This window comes from Montipora capricornis, chromosome 9, assembly GCF_036669925.1.
Source record: "Montipora capricornis isolate CH-2021 chromosome 9, ASM3666992v2, whole genome shotgun sequence".
Taxonomy (NCBI): domain Eukaryota; kingdom Metazoa; phylum Cnidaria; class Anthozoa; order Scleractinia; family Acroporidae; genus Montipora; species Montipora capricornis.
In genome coordinates this window covers 26,947,107-26,967,106 of record NC_090891.1, presented here as the reverse complement: position 1 = coordinate 26,967,106, position 20,000 = coordinate 26,947,107, and the positions used below count along the sequence as shown (strand labels likewise).

Below are 20,000 nucleotides of genomic sequence, written 5' to 3'. Positions count from 1 at the left end.
AATCCCCATCCAGGGCCATGAGATGATGCCTTTTGTTTCTTAAGGACTGAATTTTAATATATTGAAATAATTATAGACCCCTTTCAGTTAATTCCCAATCTGAAAGAAAAAACAATAAGATTGATCTGCATTTGAAAGGTTTGTTTCTCTCAGGGGACAGAACCATTGTTTTGTCCTCCAGATTGGGAATTACTGAAATGGGTCTATTATTGGTCTATTTGACAAATGCAGTTGTCAACTTCTACTTCATTCTATGTAGTTTAGTTCAACATATTTTGCAAATATACTTGATGATTTGTATTTTCTATCTTAAAGAGAACAGGACCTGAACAATCGATGGCAATCAATATCAATTAATTGATTGATATTGATAATCAATGGATAATCATCAATCACGCAGGTTTTAGTGATTATCGATGAGAATCAATTAAATCGACCAATCGATGACTGCCAATCGATCCATGGCATTTAATTAACCGAAATTGATTGTCATCGATTGATCGATTGATTTTCCGATCATCGATTTCCATCAATTGTTCAGGCCCTGAGAGAAGCATGTACATTATTAACATCAGTTCAATTCCCCTTTCCAGACTGTTATGTAACATTTAATTGTTTAATTTCAATTAATAACGTTGGTTACTGAAATACATGTAGTTTACTTTTAAAAATATATTGGGAAGAGATAAAGCTCCTGTAAATAAACTAGACATTTGTAAACTTACAATAACACAAGTAAAAGTTGTTGTTATCGTTACGTTCTGTCGAGAAGAAAGCATTAAAAGATCGCGGAGGATAAGAAGAAATCTAGTTGTCATCAAGCAGATTAATTAAATTGGATGAGTTGATTATTTGTTTTGGAAATTTTAGGCTTCACGCCGAAACCAGTACACGTATTTTCTTTAATTTACCTTGTGTCTGCACCTTAAAACAACTCCGTAGGCCCCTAGGAATAAAACAAGAGATCGTGCAATATACATATACATATATATATTCTGACTACTTGCTGGGCATGTAAATCTCGAGGAGCGATTGTGAGATCGAAACAAATACTACAACGCTCGCAACTGGCGTCCAAATCCATTTCATTTTCATCACTATTTAAATAATAATTAAGCGATTAATAAGTGACCATACCTTCGCCTACAATTCCAAGAACTTCGTATTTATTCATCAGCGTTTAACAGACACTGTAAAGCATCTTAAATAATTCATTTTTCCGCTGCATGCCGTTGGCATAGCATGAACGATGAACCCGCCAACAATACAACAAGTGTGCCTCCCTTGAGTGCCCTCTTTTTCAGGAAGTAGTTTCCCCGAGAGACTCTAATGGCAAGAATGGAGACACGGAAATGCCCATTTGTATGCTTGTCGACGAAAAACTGCTGTTATCCAGGCCAATACTTTACAGTTTGTGATCGTAACTATCGCACATTTTTATCATTTCGGTAACCAACAAGTTTATTTTTCTTTCCCACAATGCCATGTAACGAATGAAATTCCTTTCTGATGACGTGTTGATCCCGTATTTTGACCCCGTTTGGATTTGCGCGTGACATGCCAGATGTCGCGTGACAGCTTACTCTGTACTTACAGTATCTCGGAAATTAGAGAGCATATGATTGCTAAATGGATTTAGATGGTAATATCCAGACAAGAACTGTAACCAAGTAATACAGGCTAAATTAAGTCTCGTGGATGAACCCATTCTCTGACATCACGCGATAGGTAGTTCGGTTTGAAGACAACCGTCCCCAACAGTATTTGACTACCTTGTAAAACACGGTCACAGGACCGCGGTTGTCTTCAAACCGAACTACCAGAAATTGTGCAGATTGGTGAGTACTGGTGGTATGCATTTGTTGAGATACTACTTTCCCCTATTACATTTGTCAGTCTTGAGATACTCCATTCCAACTTTCAAGGTCACCCAACCAGCAGATTAAGCCCAGAGGCTTTGAGAGAGATTTCTGTGCTCCTTGCAATGTCAGTAAGGACTGTCTAAGAGATGTTGTTATCACCTAGAAGAATTTGATCTGTTCGGATATCTTAGCTGAAAAATTGGTAGCTGAACGTTACCTTCTGGTAACTTCCAACCGAACCATTTTCTCATCCGAAACTGCCAGGTGACCTTTTCAAGTGCCATAAATTGCACAAATATCCCCGTCCGAAAACATAAAGGCCTAGTTTTTCCTGGTTACGAATCTTTTAGGAAATGCTTTAGTAAAGAAATCTTTAACTGTTTGGCAATGTAAAACCGAAATTCGTAGAATAGTTTGGCTCTCCCGATTCCCGAACACATATTTCACCAAAGATTATCGTTGGGTGCCCCTGAACTTTTCTCCATTACACTACCCAAATAGTTAAAAGACTCAACTTCCCCCAGTTCCTGCCCCTCAATTTTCACTAGCTCATCAGTGCCTGCATCGATCCTCAGGATCTTTGCCTTCCGTTTATTGATCGTCAGCCCTACTTGCGCTGAGGTGTGCTGCAGGTCCGATGTTTTTTCCTGCATCTGCTGATGGTTGAACAGGGACTCTGGCCACTTCCAGGGCAACAAGTCCGCAAATCATGGACTTTCGGGGCGTCTACGCACGCTCTGAAATTTGAAACAACAGTGGTTGTCAACAGAGTCCTTCTTATTCTTGGTGCTGACCAATAGAAAAGCGGGCTCTGGGGACGAGATAAGGAACGGTATGGGTTGCTGAATTTAACATTTGGATCATAACTTAAATCTAAGCATGTTTATTTTATTGGGCGCCAGTTTTTAATTAGGAAGGGTTCTCCATCCTTTTTCGGTTAGCTTAATTAACTCTTTCCGTCCCAAGTGAGTGCATTTTTTTCCAATACTGTTTTTGGCCACAAACTGACGTTGCACTTGGCTTCGCCTTATAACAAGTATTCATTGAAACATATGCGGTTTTGGCTAACTGTGGGCTCAGCTTTGGATGTCAACAGGTCATGGTAGGCTTATCGCTTTATAAGTAATTTATCCCGCCATCTTCGTCTACAGAAGCCCCCAGCCTGGCATCATTAAGCTAGAATGTGGGTAAAGGCAAGCCTTTGAAAGAAAACAGAGGTGAGAGATGGTTTCATAAAGACTGGGACGCCTAAAATGCTTCGTTGTAAACATGGCGGTTCATGAGTGAATTTGTCTCTCTGGCCTTTCTGTGGACGAATTCCAGGACCTACCGATACAATTCAGGGGGGAACGTTTGGAAAGTTAAAAACTTCAATCCATGCTGTATTTTGCTGGTAGGACTGGGAGGCCCGACACTTATAAAAAAATCAATGAAATGAGAATCGGGGGTCTTCCCTTGTCATGGAATGGCAGAATTACCCAGAATTCTTTTTGGGCATGAACGAGGCAAATGGCTGAAGCGCGGCCGGCCGGCCGGAGGAAAAAGCGAGAAGAAAATTTCTAGCCAGATACGAAGGAGGAGCCCTGGTGCGTGCTGTTAACGTAGACTTTTGATTTCTGAACAAGTTTTTATCATGGAAAATTGGCGACAAAGTAGTAGTGCTCTTTCCGCTGTTATCCTGGTAGCAAAAACTGGCCTTTCGTGATTTCTTGTCAAGGAAACGGTATAACAATTAGATTTATATTTGCAGGTTACCTGCCCTCTTGTCACTTAAGTCAAAGTCTACATCATTATGACTATAAGCGCATTTAGACTTTCTTCATATATATTACATGTACTGTAGAAAAATCTGTCTTTTAATGATTTGCCTGCTATTGTATAGGAAAAACATATTTTCTCTCCGGTCTTCTTCAGTCTTATGATCTTCGCGGAAATTCCATTCTGTCCCTCAAGAAACCTAGAACAACCAGTTATGGTCCTAGTTCTTCTTCTTAGCTATCAGCTAAGTTGCGGAATGCGCTACCTGATTAATTGTTTATCCACTGGTTTTAAAAGAGAATCCAGCTAGGCTGCATTTTGTATAGCGGCTTTTCTTTTCAATTAAAATATCCTTAAATTTTATGTATCTACTTATGTCTCTGTAGGTGCTCTGTATTTTAGCTGTAAATGTAATGTCTCGAAGATACTAACCCTGCTTGTACTTATTCTGTATTTCGAGATGAAATAAAGTTATTTATGCCTGTATGTCTGTTAACTTTAGCAGGGCGCATGCGTACACTTAATTTGTAATCTGCGACTCCAGTGCTTACCATATGACACAGAAAATGACTTTTCCCTTATATATTTAGGCGATCGAATTCTTATGTAAAATTGACAAGGGCGGTCTGGAGCTGTGAGTAGGCGTGGGATTTGTCTCATATGGTTTAGGGGCCGACATATCTCTCCCTCAATGCCGTACCGGGAGGCAAGGTCGGTAGCAGAAAGCAGCGAAGGGCCAACTGCGTCCAAAAGCGATCGCACGGGCCGAAATCCCGGGATGACTCGTTTGGTACGACGCTCCAGCGCCGGATGTCTGGAGGTACTGCGTTTTGTTCTCTTGTTCAAACATTCCGTCAGCGCATGCGTTAATGTTCTCCCTTTCCTTTATAGAAAAACACAATGAAAAAAGATGCTGTTTTTTTACAGGCAACTTGTTGACATTTCAGTTGATTCTACAGGCACAAAGGTAACATAAGAACCATGCGTTTCTGGTCTTCTGGAGACAGAGGAGAGACTGGGACGCCTAAAATGCTTCGTTGTAAACATGGCGGTTCATGAGTGAATTTGTCTCTCTGGCCTTTCTGTGGACGAATTCCAGGACCTACCGATACAATTCAGGGGGGAAAGTTTTGAAAGTTAAAAACTTCAATCCATGCTGTATTTTGCTGGTAGGACTGGGTGGCCCGACACTTATAAAAAAATCAATGAAATGAGAATCGGGGGTCTTCCCTTGTCATGGAATGGCAGAATTACCCAGAATTCTTTTTGGGCATGAACGAGGCAAATGGCTGAAGCGCGGCCGGCCGGCCGGAGGAAAAAGCGAGAAGAAAATTTCTAGCCAGATACGAAGGAGGAGCCCTGGTGCGTGCTGTTAACGTAGACTTTTGATTTCTGAACAAGTTTTTATCATGGAAAATTGGCGACAAAGTAGTAGTGCTCTTTCCGCTGTTATCCTGGTAGCAAAAACTGGCCTTTCGTGATTTCTTGTCAAGGAAACGGTATAACAATTAGATTTATATTTGCAGGTTACCTGCCCTCTTGTCACTTAAGTCAAAGTCTACATCATTATGACTATAAGCGCATTTAGACTTTCTTCATATATATTACATGTACTGTAGAAAAATCTGTCTTTTAATGATTTGCCTGCTATTGTATAGGAAAAACATATTTTCTCTCCGGTCTTCTTCAGTCTTATGATCTTCGCGAAAATTCCATTCTGTCCCTCAAGAAACCTAGAACAACCAGTTATGGTCCTAGTTCTTCTTCTTAGCTATCAGCTAAGTTGCGGAATGCGCTACCTGATTAATTGTTTACCCACTGGTTTTAAAAGAGAATCCAGCTAGGCTGCATTTTGTATAGCGGCTTTTCTTTTCAATTAAAATATCCTTAAATTTTATGTATCTACTTATGTCTCTGTAGGTGCTCTGTATTTTAGCTGTAAATGTAATGTCTCGAAGATACTAACCCTGCTTGTACTTATTCTGTATTTCGAGATGAAATAAAGTTATTTATGCCTGTATGTCTGTTAACTTTAGCAGGGCGCATGCGTACACTTAATTTGTAATCTGCGACTCCAGTGCTTACCATATGACACAGAAAATGACTTTTCCCTTATATATTTAGGCGATCGAATTCTTATGTAAAATTGACAAGGGCGGTCTGGAGCTGTGAGTAGGCGTGGGATTTGTCTCATATGGTTTAGGGGCCGACATATCTCTCCCTCAATGCCGTACCGGGAGGCAAGGTCGGTAGCAGAAAGCAGCGAAGGGCCAACTGCGTCCAAAAGCGATCGCACGGGCCGAAATCCCGGGATGACTCGTTTGGTACGACGCTCCAGCGCCGGATGTCTGGAGGTACTGCGTTTTGTTCTCTTGTTCAAACATTCCGTCAGCGCATGCGTTAATGTTCTCCCTTTCCTTTATAGAAAAACACAATGAAAAAAGATGCTGTTTTTTTACAGGCAATTTGTTGACATTTCAGTTGATTCTACAGGCACAAAGGTAACGTAAGAACCATGCGTTTCTGGTCTTCTGGTGACAGACGAGAGACTCGGACGCCTAAAATGCTTCGTTGTAAACATGGCGGTTCATGAGTGAATTTGTCTCTCTGGCCTTTCTGTGGACGAATTCCAGGACCTACCGATACAATTCAGGGGGGAAAGTTTTGAAAGTTAAAAACTTCAATCCATGCTGTATTTTGCTGGTAGGACTGGGTGGCCCGACACTTATAAAAAAATCAATGAAATGAGAATCGGGGGTCTTCCCTTGTCATGGAATGGCAGAATTACCCAGAATTCTTTTTGGGCATGAACGAGGCAAATGGCTGAAGCGCGGCCGGCCGGCCGGAGGAAAAAGCGAGAAGAAAATTTCTAGCCAGATACGAAGGAGGAGCCCTGGTGCGTGCTGTTAACGTAGACTTTTGATTTCTGAACAAGTTTTTATCATGGAAAATTGGCGACAAAGTAGTAGTGCTCTTTCCGCTGTTATCCTGGTAGCAAAAACTGGCCTTTCGTGATTTCTTGTCAAGGAAACGGTATAACAATTAGATTTATATTTGCAGGTTACCTGCCCTCTTGTCACTTAAGTCAAAGTCTACATCATTATGACTATAAGCGCATTTAGACTTTCTTCATATATATTACATGTACTGTAGAAAAATCTGTCTTTTAATGATTTGCCTGCTATTGTATAGGAAAAACATATTTTCTCTCCGGTCTTCTTCAGTCTTATGATCTTCGCGGAAATTCCATTCTGTCCCTCAAGAAACCTAGAACAACCAGTTATGGTCCTAGTTCTTCTTCTTAGCTATCAGCTAAGTTGCGGAATGCGCTACCTGATTAATTGTTTATCCACTGGTTTTAAAAGAGAATCCAGCTAGGCTGCATTTTGTATAGCGGCTTTTCTTTTCAATTAAAATATCCTTAAATTTTATGTATCTACTTATGTCTCTGTAGGTGCTCTGTATTTTAGCTGTAAATGTAATGTCTCGAAGATACTAACCCTGCTTGTACTTATTCTGTATTTCGAGATGAAATAAAGTTATTTATGCCTGTATGTCTGTTAACTTTAGCAGGGCGCATGCGTACACTTAATTTGTAATCTGCGACTCCAGTGCTTACCATATGACACAGAAAATGACTTTTCCCTTATATATTTAGGCGATCGAATTCTTATGTAAAATTGACAAGGGCGGTCTGGAGCTGTGAGTAGGCGTGGGATTTGTCTCATATGGTTTAGGGGCCGACATATCTCTCCCTCAATGCCGTACCGGGAGGCAAGGTCGGTAGCAGAAAGCAGCGAAGGGCCAACTGCGTCCAAAAGCGATCGCACGGGCCGAAATCCCGGGATGACTCGTTTGGTACGACGCTCCAGCGCCGGATGTCTGGAGGTACTGCGTTTTGTTCTCTTGTTCAAACATTCCGTCAGCGCATGCGTTAATGTTCTCCCTTTCCTTTATAGAAAAACACAATGAAAAAAGATGCTGTTTTTTTACAGGCAACTTGTTGACATTTCAGTTGATTCTACAGGCACAAAGGTAACATAAGAACCATGCGTTTCTGGTCTTCTGGAGACAGAGGAGAGACTGGGACGCCTAAAATGCTTCGTTGTAAACATGGCGGTTCATGAGTGAATTTGTCTCTCTGGCCTTTCTGTGGACGAATTCCAGGACCTACCGATACAATTCAGGGGGGAAAGTTTTGAAAGTTAAAAACTTCAATCCATGCTGTATTTTGCTGGTAGGACTGGGTGGCCCGACACTTATAAAAAAATCAATGAAATGAGAATCGGGGGTCTTCCCTTGTCATGGAATGGCAGAATTACCCAGAATTCTTTTTGGGCATGAACGAGGCAAATGGCTGAAGCGCGGCCGGCCGGCCGGAGGAAAAAGCGAGAAGAAAATTTCTAGCCAGATACGAAGGAGGAGCCCTGGTGCGTGCTGTTAACGTAGACTTTTGATTTCTGAACAAGTTTTTATCATGGAAAATTGGCGACAAAGTAGTAGTGCTCTTTCCGCTGTTATCCTGGTAGCAAAAACTGGCCTTTCGTGATTTCTTGTCAAGGAAACGGTATAACAATTAGATTTATATTTGCAGGTTACCTGCCCTCTTGTCACTTAAGTCAAAGTCTACATCATTATGACTATAAGCGCATTTAGACTTTCTTCATATATATTACATGTACTGTAGAAAAATCTGTCTTTTAATGATTTGCCTGCTATTGTATAGGAAAAACATATTTTCTCTCCGGTCTTCTTCAGTCTTATGATCTTCGCGAAAATTCCATTCTGTCCCTCAAGAAACCTAGAACAACCAGTTATGGTCCTAGTTCTTCTTCTTAGCTATCAGCTAAGTTGCGGAATGCGCTACCTGATTAATTGTTTACCCACTGGTTTTAAAAGAGAATCCAGCTAGGCTGCATTTTGTATAGCGGCTTTTCTTTTCAATTAAAATATCCTTAAATTTTATGTATCTACTTATGTCTCTGTAGGTGCTCTGTATTTTAGCTGTAAATGTAATGTCTCGAAGATACTAACCCTGCTTGTACTTATTCTGTATTTCGAGATGAAATAAAGTTATTTATGCCTGTATGTCTGTTAACTTTAGCAGGGCGCATGCGTACACTTAATTTGTAATCTGCGACTCCAGTGCTTACCATATGACACAGAAAATGACTTTTCCCTTATATATTTAGGCGATCGAATTCTTATGTAAAATTGACAAGGGCGGTCTGGAGCTGTGAGTAGGCGTGGGATTTGTCTCATATGGTTTAGGGGCCGACATATCTCTCCCTCAATGCCGTACCGGGAGGCAAGGTCGGTAGCAGAAAGCAGCGAAGGGCCAACTGCGTCCAAAAGCGATCGCACGGGCCGAAATCCCGGGATGACTCGTTTGGTACGACGCTCCAGCGCCGGATGTCTGGAGGTACTGCGTTTTGTTCTCTTGTTCAAACATTCCGTCAGCGCATGCGTTAATGTTCTCCCTTTCCTTTATAGAAAAACACAATGAAAAAAGATGCTGTTTTTTTACAGGCAAATTGTTGACATTTCAGTTGATTCTACAGGCACAAAGGTAACGTAAGAACCATGCGTTTCTGGTCTTCTGGTGACAGAGGAGAGACTCGGACGCCTAAAATGCTTCGTTGTAAACATGGCGGTTCATGAGTGAATTTGTCTCTCTGGCCTTTCTGTGGACGAATTCCAGGACCTACCGATACAATTCAGGGGGGAAAGTTTTGAAAGTTAAAAACTTCAATCCATGCTGTATTTTGCTGGTAGGACTGGGTGGCCCGACACTTATAAAAAAATCAATGAAATGAGAATCGGGGGTCTTCCCTTGTCATGGAATGGCAGAATTACCCAGAATTCTTTTTGGGCATGAACGAGGCAAATGGCTGAAGCGCGGCCGGCCGGCCGGAGGAAAAAGCGAGAAGAAAATTTCTAGCCAGATACGAAGGAGGAGCCCTGGTGCGTGCTGTTAACGTAGACTTTTGATTTCTGAACAAGTTTTTATCATGGAAAATTGGCGACAAAGTAGTAGTGCTCTTTCCGCTGTTATCCTGGTAGCAAAAACTGGCCTTTCGTGATTTCTTGTCAAGGAAACGGTATAACAATTAGATTTATATTTGCAGGTTACCTGCCCTCTTGTCACTTAAGTCAAAGTCTACATCATTATGACTATAAGCGCATTTAGACTTTCTTCATATATATTACATGTACTGTAGAAAAATCTGTCTTTTAATGATTTGCCTGCTATTGTATAGGAAAAACATATTTTCTCTCCGGTCTTCTTCAGTCTTATGATCTTCGCGAAAATTCCATTCTGTCCCTCAAGAAACCTAGAACAACCAGTTATGGTCCTAGTTCTTCTTCTTAGCTATCAGCTAAGTTGCGGAATGCGCTACCTGATTAATTGTTTACCCACTGGTTTTAAAAGAGAATCCAGCTAGGCTGCATTTTGTATAGCGGCTTTTCTTTTCAATTAAAATATCCTTAAATTTTATGTATCTACTTATGTCTCTGTAGGTGCTCTGTATTTTAGCTGTAAATGTAATGTCTCGAAGATACTAACCCTGCTTGTACTTATTCTGTATTTCGAGATGAAATAAAGTTATTTATGCCTGTATGTCTGTTAACTTTAGCAGGGCGCATGCGTACACTTAATTTGTAATCTGCGACTCCAGTGCTTACCATATGACACAGAAAATGACTTTTCCCTTATATATTTAGGCGATCGAATTCTTATGTAAAATTGACAAGGGCGGTCTGGAGCTGTGAGTAGGCGTGGGATTTGTCTCATATGGTTTAGGGGCCGACATATCTCTCCCTCAATGCCGTACCGGGAGGCAAGGTCGGTAGCAGAAAGCAGCGAAGGGCCAACTGCGTCCAAAAGCGATCGCACGGGCCGAAATCCCGGGATGACTCGTTTGGTACGACGCTCCAGCGCCGGATGTCTGGAGGTACTGCGTTTTGTTCTCTTGTTCAAACATTCCGTCAGCGCATGCGTTAATGTTCTCCCTTTCCTTTATAGAAAAACACAATGAAAAAAGATGCTGTTTTTTTACAGGCAATTTGTTGACATTTCAGTTGATTCTACAGGCACAAAGGTAACGTAAGAACCATGCGTTTCTGGTCTTCTGGTGACAGAGGAGAGACTCGGACGCCTAAAATGCTTCGTTGTAAACATGGCGGTTCATGAGTGAATTTGTCTCTCTGGCCTTTCTGTGGACGAATTCCAGGACCTACCGATACAATTCAGGGGGGAAAGTTTTGAAAGTTAAAAACTTCAATCCATGCTGTATTTTGCTGGTAGGACTGGGTGGCCCGACACTTATAAAAAAATCAATGAAATGAGAATCGGGGGTCTTCCCTTGTCATGGAATGGCAGAATTACCCAGAATTCTTTTTGGGCATGAACGAGGCAAATGGCTGAAGCGCGGCCGGCCGGCCGGAGGAAAAAGCGAGAAGAAAATTTCTAGCCAGATACGAAGGAGGAGCCCTGGTGCGTGCTGTTTACGTAGACTTTTGATTTCTGAACAAGTTTTTATCATCGAAAATTGGCCACAAAGTAGTAGTGCTCTTTCCGCTGTTATCCTGGTAGCAAAAACTGGCCTTTCGTGATTTCTTGTCAAGGAAACGGTATAACAATTAGATTTATATTTGCAGGTTACCTGCCCTCTTGTCACTTAAGTCAAAGTCTACATCATTATGACTATAAGCGCATTTAGACTTTCTTCATATATATTACATGTACTGTAGAAAAATCTGTCTTTTAATGATTTGCCTGCTATTGTATAGGAAAAACATATTTTCTCTCCGGTCTTCTTCAGTCTTATGATCTTGGCGGAAATTCCATTCTGTCCCTCAAGAAACCTAGAACAACCAGTTATGGTCCTAGTTCTTCTTCTTAGCTATCAGCTAAGTTGCGGAATGCGCTACCTGATTAATTGTTTATCCACTGGTTTTAAAAGAGAATCCAGCTAGGCTGCATTTTGTATAGCGGCTTTTCTTTTCAATTAAAATATCCTTAAATTTTATGTATCTACTTATGTCTCTGTAGGTGCTCTGTATTTTAGCTGTAAATGTAATGTCTCGAAGATACTAACTCTGCTTGTACTTATTCTGTATTTCGAGATGAAATAAAGTTATTTATGCCTGTATGTCTGTTAACTTTAGCAGGGCGCATGCGTACACTTAATTTGTAATCTGCGACTCCAGTGCTTACCATATGACACAGAAAATGACTTTTCCCTTATATATTTAGGCGATCGAATTCTTATGTAAAATTGACAAGGGCGGTCTGGAGCTGTGAGTAGGCGTGGGATTTGTCTCATATGGTTTAGGGGCCGACATATCTCTCCCTCAATGCCGTACCGGGAGGCAAGGTCGGTAGCAGAAAGCAGCGAAGGGCCAACTGCGTCCAAAAGCGATCGCACGGGCCGAAATCCCGGGATGACTCGTTTGGTACGACGCTCCAGCGCCGGATGTCTGGAGGTACTGCGTTTTGTTCTCTTGTTCAAACATTCCGTCAGCGCATGCGTTAATGTTCTCCCTTTCCTTTATAGAAAAACACAATGAAAAAAGATGCTGTTTTTTTACAGGCAACTTGTTGACATTTCAGTTGATTCTACAGGCACAAAGGTAACGTAAGAACCAGGCGGTTCTGGGTTTTTGGGGACAGAGGAGAGACTGGGACGCCTAAAATGCTTCGTTGTAAACATGGCGGTTCATGAGTGAATTTGTCTCTCTGGCCTTTCTGTGGACGAATTCCAGGACCTACCGATACAATTCAGGGGGGAAAGTTTTGAAAGTTAAAAACTTCAATCCATGCTGTATTTTGCTGGTAGGACTGGGTGGCCCGACACTTATAAAAAAATCAATGAAATGAGAATCGGGGGTCTTCCCTTGTCATGGAATGGCAGAATTACCCAGAATTCTTTTTGGGCATGAACGAGGCAAATGGCTGAAGCGCGGCCGGCCGGCCGGAGGAAAAAGCGAGAAGAAAATTTCTAGCCAGATACGAAGGAGGAGCCCTGGTGCGTGCTGTTAACGTAGACTTTTGATTTCTGAACAAGTTTTTATCATGGAAAATTGGCGACAAAGTAGTAGTGCTCTTTCCGCTGTTATCCTGGTAGCAAAAACTGGCCTTTCGTGATTTCTTGTCAAGGAAACGGTATAACAATTAGATTTATATTTGCAGGTTACCTGCCCTCTTGTCACTTAAGTCAAAGTCTACATCATTATGACTATAAGCGCATTTAGACTTTCTTCATATATATTACATGTACTGTAGAAAAATCTGTCTTTTAATGATTTGCCTGCTATTGTATAGGAAAAACATATTTTCTCTCCGGTCTTCTTCAGTCTTATGATCTTGGCGGAAATTCCATTCTGTCCCTCAAGAAACCTAGAACAACCAGTTATGGTCCTAGTTCTTCTTCTTAGCTATCAGCTAAGTTGCGGAATGCGCTACCTGATTAATTGTTTATCCACTGGTTTTAAAAGAGAATCCAGCTAGGCTGCATTTTGTATAGCGGCTTTTCTTTTCAATTAAAATATCCTTAAATTTTATGTATCTACTTATGTCTCTGTAGGTGCTCTGTATTTTAGCTGTAAATGTAATGTCTCGAAGATACTAACTCTGCTTGTACTTATTCTGTATTTCGAGATGAAATAAAGTTATTTATGCCTGTATGTCTGTTAACTTTAGCAGGGCGCATGCGTACACTTAATTTGTAATCTGCGACTCCAGTGCTTACCATATGACACAGAAAATGACTTTTCCCTTATATATTTAGGCGATCGAATTCTTATGTAAAATTGACAAGGGCGGTCTGGAGCTGTGAGTAGGCGTGGGATTTGTCTCATATGGTTTAGGGGCCGACATATCTCTCCCTCAATGCCGTACCGGGAGGCAAGGTCGGTAGCAGAAAGCAGCGAAGGGCCAACTGCGTCCAAAAGCGATCGCACGGGCCGAAATCCCGGGATGACTCGTTTGGTACGACGCTCCAGCGCCGGATGTCTGGAGGTACTGCGTTTTGTTCTCTTGTTCAAACATTCCGTCAGCGCATGCGTTAATGTTCTCCCTTTCCTTTATAGAAAAACACAATGAAAAAAGATGCTGTTTTTTTACAGGCAACTTGTTGACATTTCAGTTGATTCTACAGGCACAAAGGTAACGTAAGAACCATGCGTTTCTGGTTTTCTGGAGACAGAGGAGAGACTGGGACGCCTAAAATGCTTCGTTGTAAACATGGCGGTTCATGAGTGAATTTGTCTCTCTGGCCTTTCTGTGGACGAATTCCAGGACCTACCGATACAATTCAGGGGGGAAAGTTTTGAAAGTTAAAAACTTCAATCCATGCTGTATTTTGCTGGTAGGACTGGGTGGCCCGACACTTATAAAAAAATCAATGAAATGAGAATCGGGGGTCTTCCCTTGTCATGGAATGGCAGAATTACCCAGAATTCTTTTTGGGCATGAACGAGGCAAATGGCTGAAGCGCGGCCGGCCGGCCGGAGGAAAAAGCGAGAAGAAAATTTCTAGCCAGATACGAAGGAGGAGCCCTGGTGCGTGCTGTTAACGTAGACTTTTGATTTCTGAACAAGTTTTTATCATGGAAAATTGGCGACAAAGTAGTAGTGCTCTTTCCGCTGTTATCCTGGTAGCAAAAACTGGCCTTTCGTGATTTCTTGTCAAGGAAACGGTATAACAATTAGATTTATATTTGCAGGTTACCTGCCCTCTTGTCACTTAAGTCAAAGTCTACATCATTATGACTATAAGCGCATTTAGACTTTCTTCATATATATTACATGTACTGTAGAAAAATCTGTCTTTTAATGATTTGCCTGCTATTGTATAGGAAAAACATATTTTCTCTCCGGTCTTCTTCAGTCTTATGATCTTCGCGGAAATTCCATTCTGTCCCTCAAGAAACCTAGAACAACCAGTTATGGTCCTAGTTCTTCTTCTTAGCTATCAGCTAAGTTGCGGAATGCGCTACCTGATTAATTGTTTATCCACTGGTTTTAAAAGAGAATCCAGCTAGGCTGCATTTTGTATAGCGGCTTTTCTTTTCAATTAAAATATCCTTAAATTTTATGTATCTACTTATGTCTCTGTAGGTGCTCTGTATTTTAGCTGTAAATGTAATGTCTCGAAGATACTAACCCTGCTTGTACTTATTCTGTATTTCGAGATGAAATAAAGTTATTTATGCCTGTATGTCTGTTAACTTTAGCAGGGCGCATGCGTACACTTAATTTGTAATCTGCGACTCCAGTGCTTACCATATGACACAGAAAATGACTTTTCCCTTATATATTTAGGCGATCGAATTCTTATGTAAAATTGACAAGGGCGGTCTGGAGCTGTGAGTAGGCGTGGGATTTGTCTCATATGGTTTAGGGGCCGACATATCTCTCCCTCAATGCCGTACCGGGAGGCAAGGTCGGTAGCAGAAAGCAGCGAAGGGCCAACTGCGTCCAAAAGCGATCGCACGGGCCGAAATCCCGGGATGACTCGTTTGGTACGACGCTCCAGCGCCGGATGTCTGGAGGTACTGCGTTTTGTTCTCTTGTTCAAACATTCCGTCAGCGCATGCGTTAATGTTCTCCCTTTCCTTTATAGAAAAACACAATGAAAAAAGATGCTGTTTTTTTACAGGCAACTTGTTGACATTTCAGTTGATTCTACAGGCACAAAGGTAACGTAAGAACCATGCGTTTCTGGTCTTCTGGAGACAGAGGAGAGACTGGGACGCCTAAAATGCTTCGTTGTAAACATGGCGGTTCATGAGTGAATTTGTCTCTCTGGCCTTTCTGTGGACGAATTCCAGGACCTACCGATACAATTCAGGGGGGAAAGTTTTGAAAGTTAAAAACTTCAATCCATGCTGTATTTTGCTGGTAGGACTGGGTGGCCCGACACTTATAAAAAAATCAATGAAATGAGAATTGGTGGTCTTCCCTTGTCATGAAATGGCAGAATTACCCAGAATTCTTTTTGGGTATGAACGAGGCAACTTGAGAAGCACGAGACTGGTCCTCATCAAATGGCTGAAGCGCGGCCGGCCGGCCGGAGGAAAAAGCGAGAAGAAAATTTCTAGCCAGATACGAAGGAGGAGCCCTGGTGCGTGCTGTTAACGTAGACTTTTGATTTCTGAACAAGTTTTTATCATGGAAAATTGGCGACAAAGTAGTAGTGCTCTTTCCGCTGTTATCCTGGTAGCAAAAACTGGCCTTTCGTGATTTCTTGTCAAGGAAACGGTATAACAATTAGATTTATATTTGCAGGTTACCTGCCCTCTTGTCACTTAAGTCAAAGTCTACATCATTATGACTATAAGCGCATTTAGACTTTCTTCATATATATTACATGTACTGTAGAAAAATCTGTCTTTTAATGATTTGCCTGCTATTGTATAGGAAAAACATATTTTCTCTCCGGTCTTCTTCAGTCTTATGATCTTCGCGGAAATTCCATTCTGTCCCTCAAGAAACCTAGAACAACCAGTTATGGTCCTAGTTCTTCTTCTTAGCTATCAGCTAAGTTGCGGAATGCGCTACCTGATTAATTGTTTACCCACTGGTTTTAAAAGAGAATCCAGCTAGGCTGCATTTTGTATAGCGGCTTTTCTTTTCAATTAAAATATCCTTAAATTTTATGTATCTACTTATGTCTCTGTAGGTGCTCTGTATTTTAGCTGTAAATGTAATGTCTCGAAGATACTAACCCTGCTTGTACTTATTCTGTATTTCGAGGTGAAATAAAGTTATTTATGCCTGTATGTCTGTTAACTTTAGCAGGGCGCATGCGTACACTTAATTTGTAATCTGCGACTCCAGTGCTTACCATATGACACAGAAAATGACTTTTCCCTTATATATTTAGGCGATCGAATTCTTATGTAAAATTGACAAGGGCGGTCTGGAGCTGTGAGTAGGCGTGGGATTTGTCTCATATGGTTTAGGGGCCGACATATCTCTCCCTCAATGCCGTACCGGGAGGCAAGGTCGGTAGCAGAAAGCAGCGAAGGGCCAACTGCGTCCAAAAGCGATCGCACGGGCCGAAATCCCGGGATGACTCGTTTGGTACGACGCTCCAGCGCCGGATGTCTGGAGGTACTGCGTTTTGTTCTCTTGTTCAAACATTCCGTCAGCGCATGCGTTAATGTTCTCCCTTTCCTTTATAGAAAAACACAATGAAAAAAGATGCTGTTTTTTTACAGGCAACTTGTTGACATTTCAGTTGATTCTACAGGCACAAAGGTAACGTAAGAACCATGCGTTTCTGGTCTTCTGGAGACAGAGGAGAGACTGGGACGCCTAAAATGCTTCGTTGTAAACATGGCGGTTCATGAGTGAATTTGTCTCTCTGGCCTTTCTGTGGACGAATTCCAGGACCTACCGATACAATTCAGGGGGGAAAGTTTTGAAAGTTAAAAACTTCAATCCATGCTGTATTTTGCTGGTAGGACTGGGTGGCCCGACACTTATAAAAAAATCAATGAAATGAGAATCGGGGGTCTTCCCTTGTCATGGAATGGCAGAATTACCCAGAATTCTTTTTGGGCATGAACGAGGCAAATGGCTGAAGCGCGGCCGGCCGGCCGGAGGAAAAAGCGAGAAGAAAATTTCTAGCCAGATACGAAGGAGGAGCCCTGGTGCGTGCTGTTAACGTAGACTTTTGATTTCTGAACAAGTTTTTATCATGGAAAATTGGCGACAAAGTAGTAGTGCTCTTTCCGCTGTTATCCTGGTAGCAAAAACTGGCCTTTCGTGATTTCTTGTCAAGGAAACGGTATAACAATTAGATTTATATTTGCAGGTTACCTGCCCTCTTGTCACTTAAGTCAAAGTCTACATCATTATGACTATAAGCGCATTTAGACTTTCTTCATATATATTACATGTACTGTAGAAAAATCTGTCTTTTAATGATTTGCCTGCTATTGTATAGGAAAAACATATTTTCTCTCCGGTCTTCTTCAGTCTTATGATCTTCGCGGAAATTCCATTCTGTCCCTCAAGAAACCTAGAACAACCAGTTATGGTCCTAGTTCTTCTTCTTAGCTATCAGCTAAGTTGCGGAATGCGCTACCTGATTACACTGCGTGAAGACGAAAATATTGTTCAGTATTCTAGACTCGAATATGTGATTGTGGCGCAATATAGTCCTAGAGTATTCAAGGCACACACGATACGTGACGTACACCTGAAATATTCGAATCGAATATGGTGGAATACGCTCCGTTGATAATCATTCTTGGATTTTCGTTAAAGTATACCACACATCTGTCGTGCCCCTAGAGTATGATGGCGAACCCTTCGTTAAACGAGGTTTGTGAAAGAAGGTGACAGTTGAGGTGCATACCATTCTCCTGGAAGCAAAATTTAATCTATGAATTCAAAACATGTGCAATCTGCGCGTGTATACGTTTATCCTTGAATACGTGATCTTGACGGCAAAGGTATAGAATTCTAGAGTATTTATGCCTTGCACAACCGTGACGTATACCTGGAAAATTTTTATCCAATATCAAGGGCATCCAGCGTGCAAATTAAGCCAAAAGCCTTGTAATGCTACAAGAATTTAATCTGTCCGGATATCTTAGCTAAAAATTGAAGTGTATGGGCATATTGCAGGAGCATGACTGTGTAGACGTTCGTTAACCGGAACAATATTACTTTTTGCGTTCCAACGAAGGACACATTTTTAATCGTGTTGTTTTACGAATGTCCCCTAGCCCGTATATGTTTCGCGGGTATCAGTCGTGATGCCATGTGATTTCATCCATTCAAATTTCACCTTGGACTGGCTTGCCGACAGGCACAACACCCTTGATCTGATGTGGTTGTGAATCTGTCATGCCTCGACATCGGGTTCGTATCGCAATGCCCGCACGCCCAAATCAAAGCGGTAAAAGATCCCCATATTTTTACGTGCTTTGCAGTTGTGGTTGTTGGTTGCTCGGTAATTTTCTTTGCTGTTTTTTCCAAAGGTAACATAAGTTTTGTTGATTTCTTCAAAGTATCACTTGCAAATATGACTAAAGCTACTTATCAGAACATCAGAAAGCTGTGAAGTGGTTTGTTTTGTAGGAAACAGACACTGCCAATTCGCCGCCGCAATTTCGGGCTATTTTGTAGTTTTGACCCGAAATTGCCTCACACCCACGTTAGATTGCATTGTAATGCAAATGAGAAAAACTAGCCGAGAAAAGGGCTATTAAAAGTCATCTTAAAACAATGCTTATGCAGAATTTGTGAGGACAAACAAAGAGTATTATGGTATTTTCTGAAGTGGCCTATATTCTGAATCTGACATGTACTTATTCTTATAACAAAGCAGTGAAAAAAATTAAATACAATCCCTTTTGAATAATTATACAATTTAAGTGCCACTTTATTTTATTAATCGATGTGTCCATTTATATACATGTACAGTGTGCTCTACTTTAAACATTCTGTGACATCATAAATTATAGACAGTACAATTGAACATAAAATATGATAAAAAACTAATAGCTATTACTACATGTAAAAATCTTTCCTAAAAAGAAGTCGAGTCTAAATCTTTGCATTTTGCGATATTCTCCCCAAAAATAGTTTCAGTTCCCTTCAGGATTCGCTCCTCTCAATTGTTGACTGTAATACATTACGTTCTGGAATTTGTCCAAAGATTTAAGTGCACCTGTGGTCAAAAAATCAATCTTATTTTCCCTTGAATTTCAAAACTATGTCAACTAACGTTTTAAGTCTTGATTTAAAAAAGACACCTGTTCATTTTAACTGGAATTTTCCTATTTAATGGTCCGCCATTACTGACTTTAAGTTCTTGAGAGAGCTGGATCGAGGAAAAAAATGACATCAACGGCTCACTAGTTTAAGAATACAATGTGTGTGTACGCCGAAGACTTAATATGCAGCACAGGAGTTTTGGTCTTTCCTACTTTTAAACTCGCGTTTTGCATATATAATAAAGCTGCATTCACATGCTGAAATTTTAAACTAGTGAGCCTTTGACGTCACTTTTCCCTGGATCCAACCCTCTGAGGTCCAATCGGTAAATTTTAATCCAAAACTTACACTCAAAGTAAACGGCCTTTGGATAAAAATCAAAGCCCGAAATTTTGCCAGTAGGGTGTTAAGCAAACACAATTTTAAAATCTGATGCAAAAAAGAAATGATTTTTTTAAAGGGCACTTAAAGCATGTGCTAAATTCATAAGATAAATCTTCCAATCAATGGAATGGTGACAACAACCGTTTCTCTTCCATAATTAAATTTAACTTTGTACTGAATTGTCAAACATTGACTGTGAATTCTTTGAGCTGGAATGAAAGACATTTCAGATTGACTTTCAAAATCAGTACACCA

At 41.0% G+C, this 20,000-nt stretch overlaps 1 protein-coding gene across 1 annotated transcript in view; it reads right to left on the bottom strand.

Moving 5' to 3' along the window:
- Positions 1-1,453, bottom strand: part of LOC138015016 (cyclin-dependent kinase-like 2) — a 30,170-nt gene extending 28,717 nt beyond the window's left edge. Inside the window, exons 1-2 of the mRNA XM_068861911.1 lie at positions 1,138-1,453; positions 912-946 (exon numbers count right to left, since the gene is read on the bottom strand). Of these exons, the coding sequence (XP_068718012.1) occupies positions 912-946; positions 1,138-1,174 (72 nt within the window). The 5' untranslated portion in view covers positions 1,175-1,453. The remainder of the gene's footprint in view (positions 1-911; positions 947-1,137) is intronic.
- Between the last annotated feature and the right edge of the window lie 18,547 nt (positions 1,454-20,000).